General features: G+C 37.1%; 1 protein-coding gene across 2 annotated transcripts in view; it reads right to left on the reverse strand.

Moving 5' to 3' along the window:
• Positions 1–27814, reverse strand: part of SLC38A6 (solute carrier family 38 member 6) — a 39690-nt gene that overhangs the window by 11484 nt on the left and 392 nt on the right. For both annotated transcript variants that reach the window (XM_062630768.1, XM_062630767.1), the window contains exons 2-8: positions 27191–27312; positions 26366–26439; positions 22121–22173; positions 19009–19048; positions 7768–7846; positions 3069–3151; positions 2528–2586 (exon numbers count right to left, since the gene is read on the reverse strand). In XM_062630768.1, the coding sequence (XP_062486752.1) occupies positions 2528–2586; positions 3069–3151; positions 7768–7846; positions 19009–19048; positions 22121–22173; positions 26366–26439; positions 27191–27312 (510 nt within the window). The remainder of the gene's footprint in view (positions 1–2527; positions 2587–3068; positions 3152–7767; positions 7847–19008; positions 19049–22120; positions 22174–26365; positions 26440–27190; positions 27313–27814) is intronic.

Raw genomic sequence — 27814 nt, forward strand, 5'->3', positions numbered from 1 at the left:
AACATCACAAAACACTAATAAGTTATAGGCCAAAAATGTTCTAATATTCTCAGTGATACTGCTTTTTTCTACTCTGCAAGGGGAAAACAGGAATCCCTTTATACCAGCAGTACTGACAGCACTCAGAAAAGAGGGGCTCTCTGTGCTTAACATTGTTCATTACACATGGCAGGTTTCCAATAAGCATCATATTTTGCTCTAGGAACATAAATAAGTTTGAGAAAAAATTCATCAGGAATCATTTATACCTTTGTTGAACAAGCTACCAATAGGACTGCCTCCACAAAAAAAAAAAGGGAAATCTTTTAATAATTACATTTAGTTTCCTTTCACTTAGCATTCAAGTCAGGGAAGTATTCAACAATCAGAAACAAAAATGCTCAGACCTCACAGAATCTGGCTTTGAAATAACAGTTACATGTATTTGTTTTCTCCCAGATGAGCTCATCTGTGTTTTCACCTTTTTCTAGTCTGTGAGGACTACAGCCAGTATATTAACTTTAAAACTAAAAATACTGAAGCAACAGAGAGGAGATCCGTGACCTGTCAAAGAACCACAGCAGAGTACAGAGAACAAATGCCTCTACACCTTTTGCTCTGTGCACTCACTACATTGACTGAGACTGACTATTGTGCCTATCATTTCCACAGGCTCTATTAAAACTGTGGCTTGCTTACAAAAAGCTGAACAGATGGTATGCACTTGAAAATGCACAGATTTATTGTACATGCAAAATACAATTGTATGACTTCTGTATGACCGTTTCCTTCTGGAACAAATTAAAACATATCTTCCATACCGAAATTAACATCGTGCAAACTAAAACACCATTTCAACAGCACATATCATCCACTTCAAAGCAATTAGATATGAAAACTAAACCACAGTTAATGCCTTTGAGTTCCAGTGCCTAGAGAAGTCAGAGAATATGCTGTGAACAGTATTAGTTTTCTTTAAATATCCATAATGGCTTTTAAATATTTTGATTTCAGTTAGATTTACTGAAGCTGTTTCTTTGTCATTTGACAACAGAATAGACATACAGATGCAATCACTACATAAGAAATCCAGTAGTCTGTGTACTCCTCCATTAGCACTTCCTACCTACTTTTTTTGCTAGAGAATCAAAGCTAAACACTATCTTAAATCATCCCACCTTAATAGGCCTGCACACAAGTCATCCTTACACAGAGGCCTTTTTGGAGCCCCAAAATTGTTTTCAAATGTGTCCATCCATTACAACAGCTTCCTTCACAGATGCATACTCATTCGCATTGAAATCCAGGGGCTGAACTTATTTCAAAACTCTTCCAACTAGCTTCAGCCGAAGGCCTACTTCAGCATTATAGTTAGTGCCTTTTCCTGATTTTTTTTTCCTTTTTTTTTTAAAGATAAATTTTAGGAGAGAGGTCAAAAGTTAAGGCAATTTATAAATATTATAAATGAATTTCCATTAGCTCCAGGGAGGCTGTGGCTGCTCCTCAATGTCCAGCTTAGGAAGAATACTTCCCAAGGTCCTACAAACACTGCAATTCTCCAGGGATACCCTAGGGAGATGTTTTGACAGCTTTGAAGTTTGGTTTTATCACATGGTTTAGTTCCTAATGGATTGCCTTGGTCTCCTGGATGGCATGTTTGTTCAACTTGCCTTCAACTCTGTTTATGCTTTTGCAAAACAGGTACTAAATGCAAACCAATGCAAGCCAGAATGACAGGGAAGAGGGTGAACATTTTTTCAGGCTCCTAAGTAAGAATCTTATTTCTATACCTAGATGACAGAGTGTGAGTTGCTTGGTTGTACCACATATTACACATGTGCATTAATACACTTTTTTTCCCCTGTGAAAAGAAAAATAGTACAACTTAAAGGCACATTTTCCTTCTTAGATCTGCCTAGCAGGTCTCACTTTTGGTATCTGGAAACATCTACCTCACACAGGCCTTGAGAGAGTGAACATCAGGGTCAAAAAAACCCCATATGGCTCAGAGAAAAGAACTTTTCCTTTCAGTGCAGAAGAAGAATAAGGTCATTGATGTATTAATGAATCTTGTAAACCACCTTAATGAAGTTCTAGTTTTCTTTGCCTTTTTTTGAACTCTGTCACTCTATTATACATGCAAATCTAATTTATTTGGAGTATATTAAATTTTCTTCTGCACTAGTTGCAGTAAGTAATAGTTAGAAGCTAAGAAAACAGAATTCCATTCCACTACTAGTAGGGAAACAAAAGTATACGTGCCAGCTCCCTCCACTGCACCGTCAGCAAAACAGAAATATTGTTACATTTACCAGTTCAAAATATAATTATTTTAAACCTTTTCACATGCATCAAAGTTCGCCTCCATTTCCATGCCTCAGCAAAACAAACGTAAGCAAGCACACGCTGACTTCCAGAAAACTCTAAGTTTCATATAAAAAGTTACGGGGGGGGGGGGGGGGGGAGAATTAATTTCAAAACAGGCTAATGAAAATATTCAAACAATAAGAAAAAAAAAGTAAATCTGCGCACAGCTTATCTAACTTACCACAAGAGCAAAGTACACCGTAAAGAAAAATGATAAACTACTTGTGTAGCCAAGAAAGCCTGTAAAATAACAGTAAAAATAAAAGAGAATTTATAAGGAAAGTGATCCTAATGTACAGCTAAGCTTTACATTTTAGGCATGTTTTTTAGGCATGTTTTCTATTACAGTGCTTGGTATCTGGGGCTTAGGACTCAGAATAACAACATTCCAACTGCCTGTCACAGATCATTTATGTAGTTTTGTAGGGCAGAATTAGAACTGGCTTACCACTAATGGCATGCTGTAAGTAAATGCAGCTCTTTAATGTTCTGCTGTAAAGATTTTATTTTAGTATTGCAGACAAAATACTACTGCAACCCAAGTAATAGGTTAACTAGGCAGGGCTGGAAGGCAGAACACACTGCAACAACTTAAGTAATCCCCACCATCACCATCCCCCTGCCAGTTAAAATAAATAACCAACCCATTAAGGTTTTAAATTCTTCAATTGTAATTGCTACTAAAGTAGAATAATATTCCATTCTCTCCTTTAATTACTCACCAATTTTAGGAAGAAGCGCAAGAGGAAAAACAACGCAGACTGAAGTAATCAGTAACAGCAGTCTGCCATCAAGGTACCAAGACCTGTTGGAAAAATCTACTTATGACTGATACAAAGCTCAAGAGTCCTAAAAAAATATGTTCTACTTTAACAGTGTGATCTTAAACAAAATAGCCACGAGGACAAGAAAAATAAATAATTTCCAGTCTCACATGCTATTTACATGAATCTATATTCCTGGTCTCTATATTGTGATATAAAACAGAGCTCCCAGATTACAGGATGGCGCTCTGCTTCCTCGTTACAAACCAGCACTGAAGGCAATGTTCCATAAGCAAGAGTCTGCACAGATCAGGAGTCTCATCTGTGCAAAGCTATTTCTCAGCAGCACAACATGCAAATCCCTGCCTTTATTCAAAGCAACAATCCAAGAGCAAGGGCATTTCATACTCCGTTACTATTTATACTAGAAATTTGTAGAGTAAGCTACACGTATGTCGAACTGGATTACACCAAGTTGCATATTTACACAACTGTAACAAAGAGCAACATCAATTCCTACTTACAGTTGAACTTCCCTTACAGTTTATTACTCCTACATGATCTTAGCTCCTGACCATTTGCAAGCAGTGTGAGACAGAAAGCTAAGCTACTCAAACTACTTGTTTGGAAATTCGCTTATGTTTTCTAAACCTACCAACTTTCTCTTCTGCCCACCTTTTGTTACCCCTACCATCACCACATTCAAGTAATAGAAGAAAACAAGTCAGTCAACTTTCAGTTAATTTGAAATATTTGCTGTCCAGAGGAGATATAAAAACAAACAGCAATGAAAAGGACTTTAACTTTGCACAAAGTGATCACTTATTTCTTACATGCATCCACACAAGAATTAAAGGGGATGGAAATTATGATATTGAAATCTGCTATAATAATGCTATAAAACTATACATGTGAAAAAAAAGCACGGTAGAGGTGTATGAAGTTAATACATTTAAAAAAACCCTATTCAAATATATTTTACTTCAAAGTATCAAAATCTCATCTGCAAATTGAGGAAAGTACAGATGGGTTAAGAAAACAGAAACATCCTAACTGGCAATTACCATATCCTGTCCTGATAAACATCTTGCACATCAGTCTCCAACTTTACTACCTATAAACACCTTGGCCTTTGACCTTCAAGTTTATTTAGTCCAGGATATGGTTAGCACCTAATAAACAGGCAGCACCTCAAGTTATCATAAAGAAAGTAGCATAACACCTGTTTAAAAAAAAAAAAAAAAAAAATCACAATATACATATATTACATAGTGGCATACATCATGGACAACCACTTCTGTCAATTTTTGTTTAAAAAAAAACACTACATAAACAGAGAAATTTCAAGTTTGAGGGCATCTTCACCACATCAAAATCAAAGTAACCTAGAAGTCTGCATTAAAAATCACTCAAAATACATCATTCTTAAAAATACATAAAAAATATACTACTAGCCCAGGTCTGCTAGTGCTACAGTGAGAAAGCAGCTTTCTGAGTTCAGCTCCCTGCTATAGTATTCTTCACATTTTTACACATTTAGCATACATGTATTTTTAAACTTTTTCTTTCTGTATGGTGGATTTTCAGATTAGAAGGAATAGTAACATAGCAATAGGCAAAAGTATAATGAATGTTCCACTAGATGTACGTGTGAGACCTCTGGTTTAAGTCTCCTGATTCCAAATATGCAGGAGATCCACAGTTGCCATTGTAGCTCACAAGCTCAGCAGGACAGAGGGAAATTTATTTTGGTTACCTCATGGTAAATGAAAAAACATTTTTTGGGGTGAGGGGGGTGGTGGGGGAGGAAGACTGCAATGAGGTGATGGGAAGGAGAAAACAATTACGTAAACTTCTTACTTTTGGAATACCAATTCTTTTATTTAAAAGATCTCATAAAATCTGAATAGTGGACCATTTACTAGTTAGCAATAAATGTGTCCATTTTCCCCTCAAAATACTGTGGTAGAAATATACTTATTTTCCAAAAGAGAATGTTTTGACACTGCCTTTAAAATCAGTTTGATCTGCAAATATAATCTTACGTGATAAGTGTTCCAAATATGAAATATGGAATATAAATCCTTGACTCTACAGAAACTGCTGTGGCATGCAGATGTTCCTCCACCTCCCCCATATTTTAACTAAAAGCAGGCATTTATAAATTGCTTTAATTTCATTCCTGAATGCAACAGGACAAGAGGTTCATATGTTCTAAATTAGGATCATACTCTCAGTCCATATCAATTATATAACACACAAGCAAGACAACTTAATTGCATCAATCATATCCTCCTGACAGGGTCATTAAATGTTAACAGAGGGCTCACAAATTACAACTTTTTAACACAATCCTCATTTGAAACTACATTCATGTCATCAATACTATGTGGAATTCTTGTTATGCAGACAGACAAATATCTTGCAATTAACAAGTGCTCATGCTGTATGCTTTTGTTTTTTAATAAAGATGCATTACACACTGGCTCAGAGCCTTTCAAACACATGCACACCTGTTAACCTTCATCTATAAAAATAATTCACTGTGCAAAACATTCTTTAAATGGCTTTCCCAAATGTATGGCTTGGGAGGATTTATGAATATAAAGTATTTTCACAGATAGGCTAACTGACACTTCTGATACATTCTAACTACAGTTAAACATAAGCTTTGCACCCAAATTAAAGAGTATCAGATATTATAATGACTTAACAAAGAATAGTTGCCCAACAACATCTGGTTCAGCTGGTGTTCAGTTCAAGTTTGATTAAGCTAGTCATCATTTATGCCCTTTCCATAAATAAGTTGTTAGTTAGGTTTAATATTTGATTACCTATTTTTGATGAACCGTTTCCTGCAATTTAAAAAATGGTCAGTAAAAAACGACTCTTAAAATCTGTGAAGAAATACACAGAAACAAAAGATTATGATCTACCATGGCAATTAATCTAGCAAAAGATATGAAACACAGGTGTGGGCATACAGAGAAGGTAAGCAGCATGCACGTACCTGGCACACTCCTTGACCATGGACTGTGTTCGGAACAATCATTTGGGCAAAGAACAGAGAATTCAAATTGCGCCAAATAAAATATCTCAGTGGAAGAACTCCCAATAACAGAGGCAGAAACAGGACAAGACCCAGCTGCCATTCAGTTTATCACTTGAGCTGTGGTTACTATTCTTGTGGACAATTTCAGCTCTTTCTAAGCGCAAAGTATTTTAGAACTTCATTCCCATCTCAAACTGCAATTTCAACTAAGGAAGAAGTATAGGTGGTAGCAGTGCTGAGAGCACACTGAGCATTATTACAACAATTCAGGTGATTTGCAATATCTAGTTATATCACTATAACCTCTCTGCGTGTTCAACAGTGTTTGCATCCAGAGATCTGTGCTAGGACCTTGATAAACAAAGCGTCACCTTGCATAAACAGCGCTGACATAAAATTAAAATCAGTAGTAAGTGACATTATGTGCTAAATCTGGGGACAGACAGACCGGAATGCACACGCAGCAGATACAGTAGCAGGCTCAATACCACTGTGTATGAAGAGTGGAGTTAAAAGCATGATCTTGAAGGATAAGGCAATAGCCCCCAAATAAAAAAAACTTATGCCTACCACACCTGCAAGAGATACATTAGCTGATGCAAAATAACATATAAACGTAAAAAAAATAACATATAAAACGTAATAGTTAAAGAAAAAAAAGAGGTCTCTTACTAAAAATCTATTATTGCCAGGGCCAGGAGGACAGAAAGCAAGATTACCACGTCTCTTTTCTCAAAATGGTTGTTACAAAATGGAAAACTTTTAAATGGCAAGATACAAAATGAATTAAAGTATCTTCTAAAAACCTAATTTCAAACTGAAAATTCACCCACAACATTCAGGAATAATATAAGCATCACACAGCCTTAAGACAATTTCACCATATGTCAATCCAGAGAAAGTTTTGAGCTCAAAACATCTGAAAACAGCAGTTTGGGAAAATGGCCGTAACACAATCTAAGATATACACTGTTCTGAATGACAGCAGCATTGGGACAACTTGAACAAGATATCTCAGTGCTGAAGCTGCAATATTTGTCTCAGCACAGATTATTTTTTGTGACAGTTCCGATAGAAATCCGAGGGACATGCTCCTTACATACAGCTTTCTTTACTGGAAGCCAAGTTAGGGAATTATAAATCAAGTCTGGAAAACTGGCATTTTTCCCAAGACAAGTCCAATTACTGGAGCAAGACAGCAAAATACTGAAATTTAAATGTCTGATGGTTTTTGTACTGTGGTTTTGAAATATGCGAAGTGATAACATGACAGCAGTTTAAATGTTTCTCCTCTCCCATCTGTCCCCTTCTGCTTCCCCTTTTAAATTTTTACAGAAGAGAGATTCCTGTAGATGGAAGTTTTTCCAGCCTTTAAGGTCATCTGATGGGAAATCATAAGGGAAGAATCACGCTCTATGTGTTTGTGCTGCACAAGGCTTACACGTGCCAAATACATTTCATATTCCAAGAACTTCTGTAGTAAATAACTTTTTTTTTCAGCATGTGAGATCAGAGGGAAGCATCAGTACCCATCTCCTTCAGAAGTACTGAGCCACTTGTTTCTTCAAGACAAACACAGAACACGTATGAAACATTTTTCCTTACCCACTCTCATCTTCACTTAAGAATCCCGCAACAGCACCAGGAAGTTCAGATTTGACAATTAAAAGGTAAGACGACATAGCTGCAAACAGAAGCAAAACAGATTTAGTAGAGGGATACCACTATCTCTGGTTGTAACAACTAGCATGACTTAACCACAGTTATGACTGGAACATCTCAGTTATATTAGACACCATGGCACCAGAATCAATTTATTTTCTCATATGCTTCCTTTAAAAATAGCTGCAAATCACCAAGTACTGTATTCATGTTAGCTGATGCCTCCAAAGATATTGTCACAATGTGAGACTTGAAACAAGGAAAACATAGTCCAAAAGACTGAAAGGTAGAACAATATAAAATATAGGCCTGACCTTTTACCTGGGAATACAGACCTACCAGCTAGAGACACAGCCTACTCGGCTGCAGCATTTCTTCCTCTTTACTCTTTTTAAGACATCATTAATGACAAGATTATATAATAAGATTTATTTCTATCAGTACAATACGGGTTTTTTAAAGAGTCAGTTTCTATTGTTGTTTGATTGCTGCTGTACTAAATGAATACATGACAGAAAGGTAAAGAATAGGACTTGAGAGAGAGTTTGGTTTTTTTTTTTTATATACTGCATGGCTTGGCAAGAGGATTATCAGTGACAGATCTCCACTCCTCATAATAAACTCCCCATCAAGATGATACCAACAACAACAACATCAACTGCAAAACTATACAGGAACTGCAAATCAGAAGAGAAATTTTTAGTTACGCTCCTAGGAGTGTCAACTTGAAACTGTTCATAATTCTATTCTGAAGAAAGCAAAGATGTATACACATAAATCCAAAGGCTACTTCACTGTATCACTTTTCTCCTTTAATGTATAGAAGACACAAATGCACAAATGAAAGGGTTTTTAAATTACAACTTATACTAACCTGATACCGTTACATACTGTTGTGTCATTTTTCTTTTACATAAGCAGCAAGTGTTCATATGAACCAAAAAACAGCAGAGAATTACTCAGAAAAATCAAACTTCAGAACAGCCTCGTAAGTATCAGAACCTAGATGAAGCTAATTCCATCCTTCAGCAGCAAGTAACTTTAGTAACATGCCAACGAATGTTTACTTACATTTAAAGCTTGTCAAAAAACCATCTGTTGTATACAAATTTTACTGTTCTGCATGTACTAGTTCTTTAGAATTTCACAGCAGCGTATTTATCACTGCTTTAAAACATACATTCTAAAAAGCTGAATCGACAAACTTCCATAAACTGATTTCTGAATAAGTTCGTGAGGTTTTTTTTCTTTAAAGGGATATTTTGAACCTTAAAAATCCCATGTGTACCCATGCACTGCTGCACTACAGCAGTTAATGTTAAATTCTGAAGAAAGGTAATGTGATCTCTATTAAAAAAAAGTGAATTCTATTAATACAAAGTGACATCTACCTACCACAAGGTTAAATAAAACCATTTGGTAGGTCACTAAATAAGGGAATATTCACTTCTTCCTAATTAAAAGCTGTTTTTTTCCAGTATTCAAGTGTATTTCCCTGTTGACATGTAGCTGTCAATTGTGTTTGGTGAGGTATTTATCTTCTGGCCTGACTTTACTCTCCTATTTGCATACAACAGGATGTAGATTTAACCACAGAGAACCTTACCGCATGCATATTTCTCAATCACCAGAATTTGTAAGTAAGTTAACACAATTTCTCACGCTAAGCTACAGGCAGATGCATATTTCGTCCTAAGCAAACACAGATTTTTTAAAAATTCAGTGGGGCAAGGAAGAGAAGAAAAATTCCTTTAAACTATAATGCAACTTTATGTACCCATTTGCCTTCTTTCTTGTATTATACAATACTTTACACACAAGCAAGTCACAATTTTCATTTCTTTATGTCCTTCAGAAAGATTTCAAAATTGTGTCTTTTGCAGCCTCAGCTGCAGAAAGCTTCAAATTAATTTACAGCTCAGATTTCTTCCTAATATGCAATCTGTCACTCTTCCCTTGCATTCCTATTAGCCTCTGGCTAATCATTTGATCACTTATCCTTTGTTGTGTGCTTACTCTTTGTTTTTAAAAGAGGAGTCCAATTTCACTGAATTCCTCTCTTAAGAAGGGAGCCAATCATGCAGCAAGAAACTTGCACATGCTAAACATTTGTATGCAACTTTCTTTGGGCATATGGGAAACAATCTCACATAGTATGGGTTGCTGGGGTTCCCCCCCCCCCATCTTATAGTCTCTTGTTTGTTCTAGAAGATGAATAAATACCCCAATGCTTAGACAAGACATTAACCTCACACATAAACCTGACTGGGATACAGTTTAAAAAGTCAAATCCTGCTTTTTCCTTCACTTACAAACACAGCTGTAATTCTCCTCAGAAGCAGCAGCCCCTTGTAGCTTTACTCAGCATGAAAGAAGAGACACTAACCACTGTATAACTCAAACAGACTACAAAGTGAGGAAAGAACTTTGGTTTTTTTTAAAGCTGAAACCAAAGCAGCAAAATATCTTCAAAAAGGGCATAGCAACTTGAAAAAATTATCTCAAGTAGGAATAAAGAGTGACAGACAAAAAGAAAAGTCACGTATTCTTTGCTCCAAATAAGAAATTTTACTGAACTTCCCCATGCCCACCATGACCAAAGCCATGCCAAGTCATATAGCAAAAACTAAACATCAGCTATCCTTGGCAGACTTAATGTGTAACGGAAGGAAGAGATTACAGAGTCACAAGGCTAAACTGTGACACAAGTAGAACACAAACCTTGTGCTTTGATTTATTCCACTTTGAAATATTGACTTCCTCTGTCATTCTGAAAATAACTTCAGTGTTTCAATGGCTAACTTCTGAGGCACCTTTTATCACATACAAAAATTACAATAAACCTACACTCCCCTTCAGAAGTCAAACCTTCAAAACAAATTAGTGTCAGAAGCAACATTCCCTTCAGAGCTCACCCCTGTGAACTCTGTGCATGCACCCAGTACAAGGGAGCAGAACTTACTGCTCTTCCAATACATTCTCATCCTCTAAATTAAAAAAGAATGTTATGTTTTCTTCACGTCACCTCTTTGCAACATGAGGTATCTACCTTTAGCACTGAATGAGACAGGTTTCCTGCAGAACAAATGGTGTAAATAATGAAGTTTGAGGCTTTAGCAATATGCAGATGCAGCAAGTACTGACCTATGACAATGCAAGCAACCTTCAGATAGTCACTTCTAATTTTTAGGTCCTTACTTTGCATATATAATGTTATTTAAAAATAATTCTCAGCATGCACTAAGAGCTACCTGATGGAGAACTAAGCAGGTCTGAACTCAACAGGCCGTGACACAGAAATGCCATAAACAGTATTCAGCAGACATAAAAATTACCAATTCATTATTCAATAGGCTTACCACTGTCTAGAAAGCAGCAAGAAATTACATACTTAAAGTACACATCACTTTTCCATGTTCTAAAAAATTGGTATTAAGCTCTTTGACAGAAAAAAAATAATTATGTTTGTTAAAATATAAAACACTTGTTTTACACTTTCATTATTATAACCTGTAGTGCCACCACAAGATATGACTCTCTATAAATACACAAACCATGCATACATTATTCAGAATATCCTTATTGTGCTACAATATTGTTTAACACTGAAAATACATGCCCCTACCTGAAAAACAAACCAACCAAAGAACCATAAGTTGCTGCAGAAAAGGGAAGCCAAGGTTGTATTTTTAAAATTGTTCAAAAACTACCTCTTCTGGAGTGGCCTAGTATTAAAATCAAACACACCAAGTGGCTTTTTGGTCACCAGAACACGCATCATAACTTTTCCTCATTATCCTATCCCAAAAGAAATCAATTACTTAAGTCCACAGCAATTATGCTGGAGAAACATGTACATTAAACTTATGTGTAAAAAAAATACCCCATACTGCTTCCTTAGAAAATGACTGGTGATAAATCCCTTCAAATCATTTCATTGAAGGGATTGAATTTAACTCTTCTGGTTAGTTTTTCTAACCTACCTCTGCAGCTGAGCATATTAGAGCGGTATAAAGATATCTTAAGTTATTAACCCCTGTGCAAAAATGGAACCAAGCTACCCTCCAAACTTCACAAAGGAGAAAATAGGGAGCTGGAGAAAAACAGAGTGTATCACTACAGCCAAACTGGCCCTTCAGCTGCTGCTTCAAAATAGAGGGATGCCAATCTGAGAGTTGGGAAAAGTAGACAGAGCAATCTTAAACCTCATCTGGAGGAATACCAAGTAAAGCAGAGATTCCTCACAAATGCCCAGAGATAATAAAGATAAATGAAAATGCTTGTAACTCTCATTCTTTAAACAGTTCAGTCAGTAAGATCCCAATTTCTCCCAAAATACTGAAAAGATTAGAGGCTGAGAGACAGAAATAGCAGAATAAACACTACCAGTTACTGCACACTCCAGCCCAACCAAGCTGGATCTTCCTTAGCAACTGCATGTGATAAACCTCTCTAGGCTCATGTCTCCCTTTGCTGGTATGAAGTTTGTTTAAAATTGAATCCAAACAAAGTGACAAACTTACAAAGAAAAGCAGAGGATTTTAAGAAAGAAAGTGAAATGAGAGGATTTTCAGCAAGCTCCCATTCTTCCTGTCAAAGTAGTAGAATGGAATAGCAAGATACGAAGTACTTCGGTATAGCAGTGAGCCCCTCTTAAGTAATTTGAATTGTGGAAACACCAGGGATGATGCATGGATGCTGCTGAAAACCATAAACTATTTCAGCCTTCACACCATATGGCCTTAAGAGTATGCTCCTTTGTTTTCATTTTAAAAATCAAAAATATGAGGCATGCATTGCAAGAAGTCTCCCAATTACTTAATGTATTGGCTTTAGTGTTTCCTCTTTGTGGAAGGTTAAGGAAAAAAAACATCTCTGGATTATTTGTTTTTAAATACAGATGTAGAATGGAGTGTGCAAAAGGAGATGCAATGCTTGCTCATATCGAGAAGTTTTGAGAACAGAAACAGGTTGTCAACTTCTTTGCTAGTCTTCACATTATGGACACTCATCCTGCTGATTTTCTGCTCCCCTGCTTCCTATCCTTCTAACTTCAGCTTTTATCTGAAATATTGCAGAATTCACCTATGGCAAACTTACAACAACAACAACAAAAAAAAATCCTTCTTATTCCATGGGGAACATGTGGGCAGCAGATTTATTTTGGTAAAACTTCGTTAGTTCAATTGTATTTGCACAGTTTATTTGTAGAGTTATGCTAATAAAACTGAAAGGTTTTCTACACAGACCATCATACATTCCATTCTGAAAAATAGCTGCAGGTTGGGATTTTTGTTGTTTGGGTTGGTTTGTTGTTTGGTTTTTGTTTGGCTGCTTTTTGGTTGGTTTTTTTTTTGTGTGTGTTTTGATTTTATTTTTTTGGGGGGGGGGGGTAGTTGTGTTTGGCTATTAATTTATGTAAATCAAGCTTAATATTCCTTACATTACCAAACCTTCCAACCACCATTTACTGTAATACAAAAACACAAGAGCACGGGTCATCAGTTGTTAAATTAGTACAGGAGCTGACAAACCTGCCCTTAATTAAGGCAGCTCTGCACTGGAAATCCTCATTTTGAATCAGCGAGGATAATTAGGCTTTCAGGTCAAAAGCAAACTTCACTGTGAAAACAAACACTCGAGTTTGTTTCAAAACGGAATTAGATTTCCCATACTTAAAGGAAGCTCAGTAATTTCTTCAGCTATTAACGACGCAGGTCTCGGCATGTAACAAGCTGTATTTTATTCTTTCATGATTTGCACCATGCATTTACCTTGAAAGTTTGTAGAGTATTGTACTCTGATTACAAAAAAAAAACGTTCTTCCCACCCATTCCAATCTCAAAAAAAATAGGTGCTCCATTTAAATTTGAGACAAATTTTGTAATTCCTTTTGAAGCTGTATTTCAGAAGGGATGAACTGTAGGTAAAAAACTGCCAAAATAAACAAACAAAACAACACCAAAACAAAAAACAACGAACAAGCAAACCCCCTCCAAAAAAACCCCAAAACAACAACACACCAAAACAACAAACCACCACCACAATAACTTGCAAAACCAAAACACCCACTTAACTTCACAAAACAATGCCTTTTTTAGTCCATGCACAGCATTTCTGTGCACTCACCCACAGAAAGCACACATGTACTCCCAACCAGATCTGCAAGTTAAATACTCGGTAGTTTACCTCGCGGAAAGCCCAGGGGGGTGCGCGGAAGGCTGGGGGCGGACGACGGTCCCCGAGGCGCCTGGCTGCCGGCGGCTCTGCGGGGCGGCCCCGGGGTGCGCGGCCGGCCGAGGCCAGCAGATGGTGGTGCGGGAGCGGGGCCGGGCCTCGCCATCCCCACAGACGGGCCTCGCGTACACACAGGCTTCTTCCCGTGACTACACCTCTCCATTTGCTTCAAGAAGCTTGAAAACATAAGCGCTATCCAAATGTAAATACATATCTAGCATGGATTACAATTATAGCAGGGTTTCCGTGTGTTGGCTGTCACGCTGACTGCATTAACAGGCCATAAAATCCAGCCAAAGAACTGCATCTCCCATCAGCACTAATCCCGTAACTTCAGTTTGCTGCCCACAGCATTCAGGCAGACCCGAGAATAAAACACCAGGGATATGGAACAATCTTTTTTCCTCATTACTTCTTCTTATGAAGAAGAAAAACACACACTTTTCAGGACATGTTAATTACAGAATATTGAAACTAAATCTGTGAGTACCAGTTACAGAAATTGCACTTAATTAAACTGTATTTATACTAGAAAGTGAGTATTTCTTTATAAAATTAAGGTAGGTGTCTGGAAAGCTCAGTTCCAAGGAGTGACCGAAATGATGTCCAGGGTGCAAGCCAAGGCAGGCAAGTTACTCGCACTGAGCCGCAGCACAAGCGCTCCCTGCACATCCCAGACCACTGAAAGAAACTGAGGAAAAATAAAGCCTGTTGCAAAAAGTCCTCACACAGACCACCTATGCTACATAGTGGCATTGCAGGCTCTACTGTTGCACTTAACCCCACTGCTAATAAATTTTAAATAATTAAACTCATGTTCTCAGCAGTTCCAATTTACATTTGTATGTGTTACAGCTACCAGACTTTCTGGGCACGGCCATACCTCCCTACAACGGTGACCTTCCCCTGATACCAGCCCACAGCTCAGAGAAGAATGCTGTAAAACTCTCCACATACTTCCTGCTAGACCTCAATGCTGAAGATTTGTTAGTGTTGGCAACAGGCTAATAGTTGCGCTTGTGCAATACTTTATTGTGCTTGTCTCCATTTTTCCACCAGCCTAATTCCTTCTCTAACATTGTTACATGTGCTTTGAGATTCCTACTGATTTTCCTTCATACACACAGCTGTGGACTTTCCTTTTCAGTCACATCCACAGCAAGGACAATTCCAGAAGGAGAAATGCCTATCTTCCTTTTTGGAAAGGAAATGCCTATCTTTCCTCTTTGGAAAGCATCTAGGAAGCACACAGAACTTCCATGGCAAGAGAGGGGAAGGGCTGTGTGATACCGACCATGGCTTTGCCCACTGTGCCTCATCCATCACTTCCTAGAAGCATAACACTATTAAAACAATAGCAGGGACTCCTTCCAACTCCAGTCACCCTGGGAAGGATGACAAACTGCCAGCAGAGCCTACAGAGCTGTGTAACTCAAGTTTTTGATAGCAGCTTCCCTTGCTCCTTCTGCACCTCCAGGCATAGAGCTTCCCCAAGAACGCTCTCTCTTAAAGCATTTGAGATCTTGTCTGCACAACAGGCAAGAAATGGACATTTTGAATATCACTCCACTTAAAAACAAGGGGTGAAAGGAAAGGGCTGCGAGGAATGGATGAACACAATAGCCTGGTAGCATGCCATTTGATAAGTTTCCTTTCTAGCATCCACTCTGCAACCTCACAGACACATCAAATAGCTCTTTCAAGAACAAGGCAGTTCACATATAACTGATCACTAGTTATTTAGATTAAAGGTCTGCTGAACTGGGCCAAACCACTGACAAATAGAACAATATAAAACCAAGTTGCACTGGTCATCCTATTCAACCTTTTGGTTTTGCTTTATTAACAAATATCTATATTGCAAGAACAAGTACCTATTCATATGAAGAAAGCTAGCCAAATAGTCTCGAAGTTTAATCACTCTAAGCTAAGAATTTGTATATATTCCATGAAGTCTTTCAGTCACATTTAAGATTACCTTAATTTACATTTGGATATTGCTAAATTAATGCATTATCCTGATGCACCCTTAGTTAATCCTTGGTACTCCGTTTGTGATACTTGGATTGACATAACACAAAGTGTTCCAAGAGACAGTTAAAAATCTGCAGGAAAATTGAGTACTCATGTTAGAGATACAAGTTAAAATTCCAAGCAATGTATGTGAAATAATCTTTTTTTAAGCTTTTAAACTCAAAATTTGACCAACAGGTCCTTTCCTGTAGCTGTACAAACTTTATTTTTTTTTTTCCCTTTGGGTATCCTGGTAGCAGAAAAATCAACTCCCCTATCTACACAAATCTGTAATTGTATGCAATTAGGATGTCAAATTCAAACTTGCACTTCAAGCTTTCTTTTTAAAAAGCCAAAGATGACAAATTAGAATGTGTAACTATATTAAAATGATTACTAAAACACTCTCTCCACCACAAATGAATGTAAATAGCTTCCGCACTTAAATTATTTTTAGAGGGGATCAGTCCAAACTGTATAAAAGCTCAGACTAGATGCAGATAGTGACAATTACTCTAGTAAAGTTGCTTATTTTAACCACAAACCATCATTCATTATCTCATGCTCCCCAATCACTTCTGAAATAAGATACCGTATGATGCAATGTACCCAGGTCTGATGATGGAAGAGCTAACAGAAAACAATTTTATTTTTAGCCTTACTCTGAAATCAAAGACACTGACAGAGGCTGGATGTCTGCCTGACCAGCACAGTGCTGCTGGTTCCTTCAAATGGATAGAAACCAAAAAGAACAGAACACCCAAAGTGCACTAAGGGCAGAACCCATATTTAACACTTAATTCCAGCATGGCTTCCATTCAGAATAACCTATGCTCCACAGTTCCACAGCTCCTATTTAAAATTTGCAGAAGACAAGAAAAAAAAAAAGAAAAAAAACCAAAACCCTTTCTTTCTATGCATTTCTTCAAAAGTTGAGGCTCTGTGAGAGGTACAGAATTCTGCAGTACAGTTATCCTCAAAGACAATTCCTGACACTGCTGCTCTGCTGAGTTGGACTGTGGCATCACAGGACTCTGCCAAAGGCAGTTGTTAAGGACAGAAATAACACAGCCAGGGAGCTCTGTTCCCAAACAGAAATCTAAATACTATACAGAAGCTATGACAGCTCCTTGCAATGACAGCAACAATAAATCTTCTGTACGGGAGAAGGTGCCAAGGAGGCTCAACCTGCAATCCATATTTCCATAGATCACTGCTCCTCACAGACTAGGGCATGTTTAGGCACTACTAGCATCACATGAGAGAAGGATAATCAGCTTTCTCTTCTCAGTGCATTTGAGAACCAACTGATTTTTGCAAGTGAACATACTGGATGCATGAACCATCTCAATGGAAAATATTTTGCCCCTGGAACCAGAACCAAACCAAAATTTTGAAAGCTTCCACCAAAACAAGGTCACTAAAAATATTTGACAGAAGAGTTTCAACTTTCAAAACCCTACATTTTAACTAGTTAAAAGGAAAACCACTAGTTGGCAAACCAGGCCCAACCTGTTGGCAGAGAAGGCCACTGCAGAAGATGAAGCAGTCTGATAGTATCCTGCGTGCACCATTTCAGGGCTCTACAGTAAAAGAGCTGAAATTTATTGAAAATGACACAGAGAAGGCCATGAACTGCTAAGAAGAAGAAAGGAGAGTTGTATTTCCTTTGACCACAGAGTCTTGTACACAATCTCAGAGGGTTCAGAACCTGTACTGTGTATTTCTCCTCTTCCAGTACTGTTCATTTATTCACTGAAATAGAGATGGAAATTAAAAAGTCTGTTCGTTGCTACAGAACATCCTCCAAATCCTGTATGAGTAAATAATCCTTCATCTTGGAATTAGTATGTTCACTCCTGCCTGAAACTAATGTTTGGTTTTTTAAAGCCATTTCAATTAGACAGCTCTTATTACTGGAGCTTTTAGTATAAGAAAAGATTCCAATTTTAACAAAAGCAGATATCTAGTCTAGTTGTAGGTCTGTACACAGTTACAAAACTCAGCAGTCACTAATTGTCTGGACTTGGCAGATAATCCTAAAGGAAATGACAACAGCACTGGAATGCTGTTTCCTTCTGTCAGTGGACGTGGACATGTGCATCTTCTTGGGGACAGGGGGCAGAGGAGGAGCTTTCACATAATTCCCTCATCCGAAAGAAAGTATCCAAAACAATGATGCCCAAATAGAAATTGAAATTGTTCTGTTAAACAGCGTCTACTTTCAGACATTTCTAAGGGCACTACTAACTGTTAAGGATGTAAACATACTTGAGTAAGAGTTTAAACGCTTAGGTGATTTTTCAATACAAAGACAGCTAGTGTTATTTTATTATGCCATGCACCAAGGAAGACAAAATAATATTACCACTAATGTGACTGGACAGCCCAGCATATGACAACATAGATTATCAGCTCACATGATGGAAGTCAGCAAACTAAACCATTCCCCAAAACCTCACGGTACTGAACTAACAAAATAAAAAGCTACCATTAATAAAGAACATACGAAGCTTCATGGCTAACTACTCAGTTGTTACACAATCACTAAAATGAATAGGTAATTTCTAACAGCAAAAAAGAAAACACATGATACGATAAAGAATAACTACCAGATGCAAATGTATGGAACAGCAGACAGGAGATTGTGCTTCCTCAGTCAATTCCAGCTAGCAGTGCCAGCTATAATGGATGTGTTCCACATCCTGTGACACAGTATCAGGCATACAATCCAGCCTCAGAAGTTCCCCCATCTACCCCACGACTACAGCACTTCCGCTTAATGTGATCACATAAACCTTTTCTTTAAGTTTTCTATTATTTTAATCAGCCTCTTAAGAACACTTCCATCTAATTACTGCCTTTGGTGTTTGTGGAGCTTTGTAGACTGCAGAGATTATACTTGGTTCATATTGAGCATATGAAGTTTCTTACCTCCAATATTCTGGATAATTATTGTAGTTGCAACAAGGACCTATAAAAAAAAATTGATTTCTTTAGAAAGGGTAAGGATAACTAAAATCATATGCCTATGGCAGTCATAAACCACATATGTATTATCTTAAACAGACCATATGTAAGAGCGATAACTAGTACTGAAAGGAAGGGCATCTTTTCTGTAGTGAAGAGTTTAACACATGGAAGCTAACGCAAACCAAAATGAATATGAAAGCAGAAAGTCTCCCCCAAAAGACTGCATTTTCATTCTGAAGTGACAAAAAAGAAGTTATAGCATGAAGCCTGTTCTGCAGAAGATGAGGTTTTTACATCACTGAAAACATGTAATTCCATTCTCATTGACATTAGGTGAGTGCAAATGAAAATGATCATTCACCTCTGAAAAGAATATCAGCCAGCAGAGATTTGTACAAGGTACTTCCTCACTCCAAAAATCTGAACATTTTTAACTATCACAAATGTTGTTATTTTTAAACTTGTAAACTATGTAGACTTCCGTTTTGCATTTGTGATTATTCATACTGGACTGATATCCCTGCCCATGGCATGGGGTTGGAACCAGATGATCTTAAGGTCCTTTCCAACCCTAACTATTCTATAGTTCTATGATACTGAAGTAGAAATGATCAAAAGCTATTAAAATATTTGTATGAATCCAAAGAATTAACTTCCAACTGAAAATAACAACCCGTAAAAGTGTCTAAAGTTTTCCCAGCATTTCTCTTCAGTTCAGTTCTACAATAGTACAATCATCTAGCAGAGTTTTTACCTACTGCTGCTCTTGATGTAGCAGGACCTTCCTACATAAGTGGTACTACTAAGTCAACTTGGAAAAAATTAAGCCGCAGTTAAGAGAAGAAAAGCAAATTTGTACTTTTGAATTACTTTTCGAATGCTTTTGAATTGCCTTTTTTTTTTAATTAATCAGCTAGAAAATAATATCGGATTTTAAATTAATCCAAAGTCAGTTCAAAAGTCATCAGGTTAAGGGGTAAAAAAAAATAAAAAAAATATAGTATGACATCTTGGAATTTGCCATAGATGGAAACAAATACTTCATGCTTTTGGAAAGGGAGAATGAGCAAACTGCCGATAGCAGAAAACAACCAATCTCACAAATCTCCGAAAAATATGTTTGACAGGAAATCACCTTAAGGTTGAATAACTACTGTACTTCAAGATCAGTAGATTTCAGTTTAAATAAGGTCCTGCAGTGGTCTGTCTGTATCACTAGGAAATAACCCATGTGAGGGAAGAGTAAGTACTTCTTTAAAGAAGAAAGGAAAAAAATAAAGCCACCTGCGCCTGACTGAGACAAGGAGCTTTTAGGGACAGGATGAGAATTCAGAATGGTTGTGGTAAACTAGAAAGAAGTGTAAGAATCAACAAGATCCATGAAAAACAATACATTCAGAAAGTGCATCTCATAAATATATGATTTATGACTTATTACCCTGAAAACAGAAAATAGTCTGAGATAACACAGCCAGTAGCTTGAGGCACACACAGAAACAGCAAATCTTGCTTTGGGATGCAGTACCTAGCAGCCATGTTCTTATCTAAAATACAGTCCTCAGACACCATACTGTGTTCTGTTTCACAGGCGAGGTTTAAGAAAGATCTACAAATATCATAGATACTTCAATAGAGAAAGATAAGCGTTCCAGAAAACATCAGTTCAGCAGGAAGGTTTGGTAGACTTTGGTTAATTATTTTATCAAAACAACAGCTTCCCAACCTAGAAATATTCCTGTGCTTTCCATGCACACTGAAAATAAGACTGGATGATTTTTAGCACAAATTATTTCAACTCAAAATTATGAAAAAATGTATTAGGGAGAGTAAGAAAACCAAACTGATGTTGACTACACAGTGAAGCTGTGAAGTCACCTTCATTTAAGCTTTTGAACAACAGATTAGACAAACATTTGCCAGAATGGTTTATGTGTGTTTAACCCTGCTTCAGAGCAAAGGCAAACTAAAGCACATTTTAATATCTCTTTAAGATCTACATTTCTATGACTTCTACATCTAATGGCTTGTAGCTAGTGTGTACAGATCGGCTCCTATAAGAAAAATAATTTTATTTCACAGCTTGCTAATATCAAGCTTTATCAGGTCTTGCAATTCACATGATCACATCTTAATTTTGATCGATAAATACCAATCCTCACAGACTACACTCATATCAGTTTATTAATGCTTACAGAAGCCTTACAAACCTTAAGAGCTCACATTTAATTCTCAGTAACACTAAACCAGAAGAAAATAAATGGTAGCCTGTTAAGCAGAACTACTTTTACAAAATTATATTGTTTTAGTAAACCATTAAAATCATACATCTGTGTGGTCAAATTTGCATTTATATCCTATAACTGAAACACAGAGCACAGAAGTAATATTAAATGTGCAGCATTCATAAACAGCATTTCCTCTGCACCCATTATCACCAGACAATGCTGTTAGGAAAATCAGGCTCAGTACGCAGTACTAAAAAGGCACAGCTCACATCATACCAAAAATAGTCAGTTTCCTGGTGGGTTTTTCTTAATCATGTGAAAACAAGTAAGAAACATTCATCTGAAGAGTTTTTAAACACAAACAAAAAAATTAACATGCATTAAACATACTCTTATTTGTTCCTATTGTGGAAACTACACAAAAGGCAAACACTTATCTTAGATCCCTGTTAAACGCTAGACACTTACCTGTCTCTTAACAGTTTACAGGAGAGGTATGATGGGACTGTAACAAACCTGAAATGGATTGCTGAGCCAAGCTGACAACAATCCCAGTGAGCATGCGTTTGTATATGCAACTGAAAAATGAACACACTGACAAGGAAGTGGCACAAAATCTTGCATTTAAGGAATGCCTATTTTACAATTAACTAAAGTTTGGGCTTTCACAGACCAGACACGCTAATTGAAACATAGCAAAAAGCTATGCAACAGATTTTTCAGTATACTAGGATGTCAGCAAACATATTACTCATTTCATTTAGCTCTCTCTACTATGCTTCTGATAGACAACTGTTCTTTACATGAAGCAGAAAAGAAAAATACAAAGCTGAAAAATAAACACTCACCTTTCCAGGTGATCCAAATGCAAACAGGCCAAGGTCTTCATAAGAAGTGACAGCTGTTAGCAAATGAAAAAAAGCTAAAAATACTTCTAACTTTAAAATCACTTGAGAGCTCCAGCTTTGCTTTTTTTTCCCTTTCTAAATGAATATAATCCAGGACAGAATTAAAGGAGTATTTTATGGTGTTTTTTTATTTACAAAATAGCTTTTATATACACCTGTAAAATACAGCTATATGCTCATTCAGAGACTCTTCAGAAACTTCACTGAATTTTAAAAATAGTAAGACATGGCAAACTGCCTCCTCCCAGAAACGTTTGCAAGTGATACTTACTATAGGTGAAGAATTCTGAATTTAGCCCACTTTAGCACCACTGGATACAAGATATTCCCATATTTTGTTACACTTTCTTTTTTCAATGAAGATGACAGAGGATCAGTTTTCTTCTTTTTACTATAATAAACATCAATCACCATCTTGCCAGTTTCAAAAACTTGGCAGTATTATTTTCAAGAGGGCTGAAAGTAAGCACCTTCCTCAGTTGAAATATATTAGTAAAAACAAAACACACCAAAGCAAAACCAAAAATCCTGCCCTTAACTGCACCTGACTGACATAATCACATTAAAATAGCCTGTGGTTTCCCCTATGCTTTTGTCGAGTTTTAGCTGAAGCTCACTTCTAATATTGCTGGTAACTCAAACCAATCCCTCCTCAGAAAGAAGGAAGTCATATTAAAGTTTTTCATTGTTGATCTGTATTTTGTTATGAGAAACTCAAGCGATATCAAAAAGATGAAAGTATTCTGAGAAACACCACTTACTTTCTCAGTATATAATAAAACAGTCCACAGCTGTAAATGCCTCAAAGGGTAGAATTAATTTCAAACCCACATAATTTTATTGCCGCAACACTTGCTTTCTCTTCTTTGGTTCAGTACTGCTTCTACTCCCATCACATCCTAATATAGGGCCCTGCCCTGCAATCTGAGCTGCTGGGGACAGACCTTCACACCTGAGTGAAGTCCCATTGAAGTAAATGGGACAACACACAGTAGACGGGCAGTTCGCAGAGATCAGATGACAGGACTGGAGGCTCACACTGCCTACTGCCCAAGTTTAGGCGTTTTTATTTCACACAATCGGAGCAATGCTCCAGAATTAAAAACAAAAACAAAGAAAACCAAACAAAGCCAACAGAAAACGTTCATTAATTCTCTCATATGATTTTCTCATGGGCAATGTTTCACATTCTAGTCTACTACTTACACCAGTACGCTTTAACAAAATAAATGTAATGACAAAATTAAATGAGCCAGAGTCAGCTCTCAGCATAAACCTGATCTAATCTCTTCTCTGTTGTTACACTAATACAAGATGTAATTAAACAAGTACATCTTACTAGATGTCACCCTGTGTTTTTCTTAGATTTCCATTTATAAAATTGTTGTTCACAAGAAAAAAAAAAGAACAAAAAAGGCATTTTAGAATGCTATCTCCAATGGCATAAAAATACACATAAGTAAAATGTTGAATGTACTGAGTAGAGAGTTGGTTTTGGTTTTTGGATCACATGGATCAAATACACGGCACCCAAGTATGACAAGGAAAAAACAGAACAATTTTTTCCACACAAATCCAAACAGCAATATGAAACCTTAAAGTATTTTCTATAGTAATTCTGTTTCGGTAATCAGTTTAGTCCTGTGAACACTGGGAAGCACTAATGCTTAATCACATTACTGCTGTAATTTCAAGGATATATGGAACAAAATATTAAGCACAATTGCTATGAACGAGTTCTGCCTGATTGGCTTGATTTCTGTTACATTACTAACGTTAAAGGGAAATTATCCATTTAAATGCAAAGTGAAACTGGCAAGTAAGGGACCAGCAATATTCATGACTAACTCAAAATGAAACATAAAAGCCATGATGAAACTTAAAAGTACATCCCACTTCAATTCCCAATTCCTCTAATTTACAGAGTAAGCTTAGCCTTCGACAGCCCAAACCCCAAAACACCGTAGGTCATACTGAATTAACACCAGGAGAAAACATGTACTAAACTAATTAAAAATCAAACACTTGACAGTTGGCAATATTTTTCTTGCTAAGCATTATGGCCTATGCAGATCATGTGATTTTGTCAGAGTCCAAACCAACATAATTTAAAAATTGAAGACGCTTACTTTTAAAACGACAACCAAAATGCCTGTGCTTAATAAGTCCTCCTCCCTGGTTAAAATTCAGTATTAGAGATTCATTTTCAGAAGGTATTTTATAGGTCAGCTCTCTCCTAGAATTACTTCTACAATTCTACTTCTAGTTTACAAACCCTTCTAAGGATTTTTCTTCCTGATCCTTTAAATTTGTCTAGCTCATTTTTTTAATATTAAAAAAAAAAAAAAATCTTTTCAATTTGTTGCCATGGTTTAAACTTAATACGGTAACATTGTTCACAAATGCATGTAGGTTTTATAAAGAAAAATGCTGAATTATGTACTTTGGAAGCAAACACTTAGATTTTGCTTTGTCAAGGCACAATTAAAGGCACACTTGTCAAGGCACAATTAAAAATCTTGCTTTTTAAAGACAACATTCCAAGGAAAAACATGACATGCTATCTAACATTCAATTATTTCAATGATTTACAGGAATTATTGAAAATATAATCTGAGAGAAATCTTATTTTAAAAGCTAAAAAAAAAAACAAACCCAAACCAAAAAACCCCTCAGAACACTGAAGGCCGTAAATCCAGGAAACTTATCTAGACATAGTTCTGGTGTTCTACCTGACAACATTAGCTGATAACTAATTACTAACTGTAAAGTCCTAGTTTCTTTCAAGAGAAATACTTCATCCTATCCTTTCAGTGGTATTCCTTGCTTTCAGTTGTGTGCATTTAAAAAATGCTTTTTTTGAGGTGGACCGCTGCCTTTGGACAACGACGGAGGAGTTAAACCATTCCTGTGTATTAGGTCTCCAAGTTCACCACACCAAAAGTTTTCCTAGTTTGAAATGTTTAAATCCTTAATTTCCCCCCTCTCACTAATAGTTCATTTTCAAGGATGGCTTTATTTTAACAAACAACATACTACCACTTCATGCCCATATAATACAGAACTTCTCAGCCTCAAAGTGAGGCCTCAGTGAACAAAGAACATAAAAATTTATCTTAACTTCCCCCTTTTTCTGCTTCTTATGGATCTTTCTAGCTACCTGTTTTAGGTTTCAATTCCTTTCCAATAAGCAGAGCTCTAAGAGAACAAAAATTACCAAAGACTTAATCCCAAATCATCAAGCAGCCAAAAATATCAACCATAAAAGTAACCCTACCTCTGAAGAATATTTTTAAAGAATGTATGAAGATCTCTCAACAGATGAAGACAGGAGCAGCAGATCTAAGAATCAGGAAGCAATCATCTGAGAGACCAAAGCTATCTACAGAAAACAAAGCCAGTAAGGAAAGAAACGGAAGCTTTCTCATACCACCTTTGAAAAAAGGAAAACAGATGAATGGGAAACAATAACCAGGTGACTGAAAGAGATGGAGACTTCCTGTTATAACACAAAAAGATTGTGTACAAGAACCCAAGGAACTAGGCTTGTTTCAATTAAAAGAAGAATTAAAACAAATTATCAGATTAGACTGTAGATACTAGAATCTGCTGTTTGAATACGCTTTTCGAATATAAAGCAGTGTAATTACTAAGGACTGCAATGTGACTTCTCATCTGGTATCAAAAAATCCTGTAAAAACATGCATTTGTAAAGTGCCAGGAGAATTATGATAATCCAGTATCATTACAAAACTCAAAAGGTATCCATTTCAAACCATAAATAATATATATACTACAAATAGAAGAATGGAAGACTGCTATTTTATTGCTCTTAAGCCTTCACTGAAAGCAATACACTGAAGTAGCACAGTTCATCAGCACCAAAATAATTTTGCCACAGAAATGCAGGATCTATCTTTTTGGAAAGATGAGAGAGGCATTTTGAAAAATAAATAAAAATTGAGAACCTAGAAACCAGTCAGTCTGGCACTGACTTTTCATTAGAATTTTCAAAATCATATTTTTAAATGGCAAACAGTAATTGTTGAAAACATTAAATATTTCAACTTCAGTGACTCAGACTCTGCTATCTGGTAACATGCTGTTAACGACAGTGATTATACTGGGTCATATCATTGTGATATAGGGGAGGAAGTATTTCAGAGATAAATCCTGTTCACTTACCAGTCTGAGTGCACATACTGAGCAGAAGAAATACAGAGTAAGAAGCAAGGCCGGCAACAATCAGCAGCAAGATACTGAAAACCACAAAATAGTCACAATTAAAGCACTTTTATAAAACAATGTACTTCCAGAAAGCTATTTCTGCAAGAAGTAAGCTACCACAAGACAGGATTTCCTCATTTTATGGCTTGTATCTGCTGACTATGGTTCATATGGTCTCTGACCTTCCCAACAGTTGCCAAGTTGCTTCTTGTATTGTTCACCAAAGCATGTCACACACTATAGAAGGTGAAAGCCTGACAAATCAATTATAAAAAGAACATTAAGAATGTGCTTAAACATACACAGACAAAGATTTACCTCCCAGTGAAGTGGATCTAATGCTTAGAAAATGGTAAAAGTGACAATTCTGGTCACTTTGGCTCTGTTATCCATAGGTTAATATGTACAGCAAGCAGAAGTGCAATCAATAAGACAAGCAGATTCACAGTTTCCAGATATGCAGCTACCCTACTCCTGAAGGCCCATTTCTAGAACTAAAAGAGATGGCAGCTTGGAACGCAAATATCCATCTATTAACAGTAATGGCCAAGAAATTGCCACCATGTGGCAATTTAATGCACTGTCTGGGCAGTACTTAAATTAGGCCAGATTTGAATGACTAAACCAAAGAAAGAGGAAAGATCTTATTCAACAATGCCGAAAAGCACAAGGTATTTACTTCTTCCCCAGTTTTTGCACAGGAGTCTTAGCAATCAAGTTTTGTTCCATTTAAAAATACAAGCTGAGTTTAAAAATAAGTATATGTACAAACTGAACACTTACCTAAACCCCACGATCCCCATGTTGGCCATAGCATAGGATAAGCCAAGTATCCCACTTCCTATGATAGCATTCATTAAATTAAATACTGAGAAAGCAAAGGAAGAACCATGACTTTGAGAATCCTGTGGAAAGTGCAGAACAAAGGACAATTAGTGCATGAGGTGTTTTGGCCTTTTGTAGGAAGAATGTAAGGGAGGGGGAAACAGTGAACTTTCCCTTCCCTAACCTAAATCAGAAATACCTAAAGTACCTTTTCTCATTTTAAGACCACACAAACCCTCGTGCACATACAATAACATATGCTGTCCCATAAGGCTCTCAAGAAGTCCACATGCTGAGGACGGCGACACTAGTGCTCAAAAAGAGAGCAGGGCGGTTTATACTTAAAAGCAGGCTGTTCCTACAGAAGCAAGGAGCATAGCAAAAGACAGCACTCCCAAGCGCTCAGCAGTCAGACGGGTCAGAAGCAGGCCCAGGTGTTCCGCTTCACGGGCCCGGTGCTGGCCAGCCCTCCCCGCAGCGCTCGCCGGGTATCACCCCCGGGAGCCGGCCCGCACAGCCCCGTCCACCCTACACCGATCCGCCCGACCTTTGAGCCCGCGGGACCCCGCCCGGCCGCGCTAC

Source organism: Pezoporus occidentalis, unplaced genomic scaffold (assembly GCF_034315485.1).
Source record: "Pezoporus occidentalis ecotype Australia unplaced genomic scaffold, CSIRO_AGI_Poc_V1 ctg36, whole genome shotgun sequence".
In the NCBI taxonomy this organism is placed as follows: Eukaryota; Metazoa; Chordata; class Aves; order Psittaciformes; family Psittacidae; genus Pezoporus; species Pezoporus occidentalis.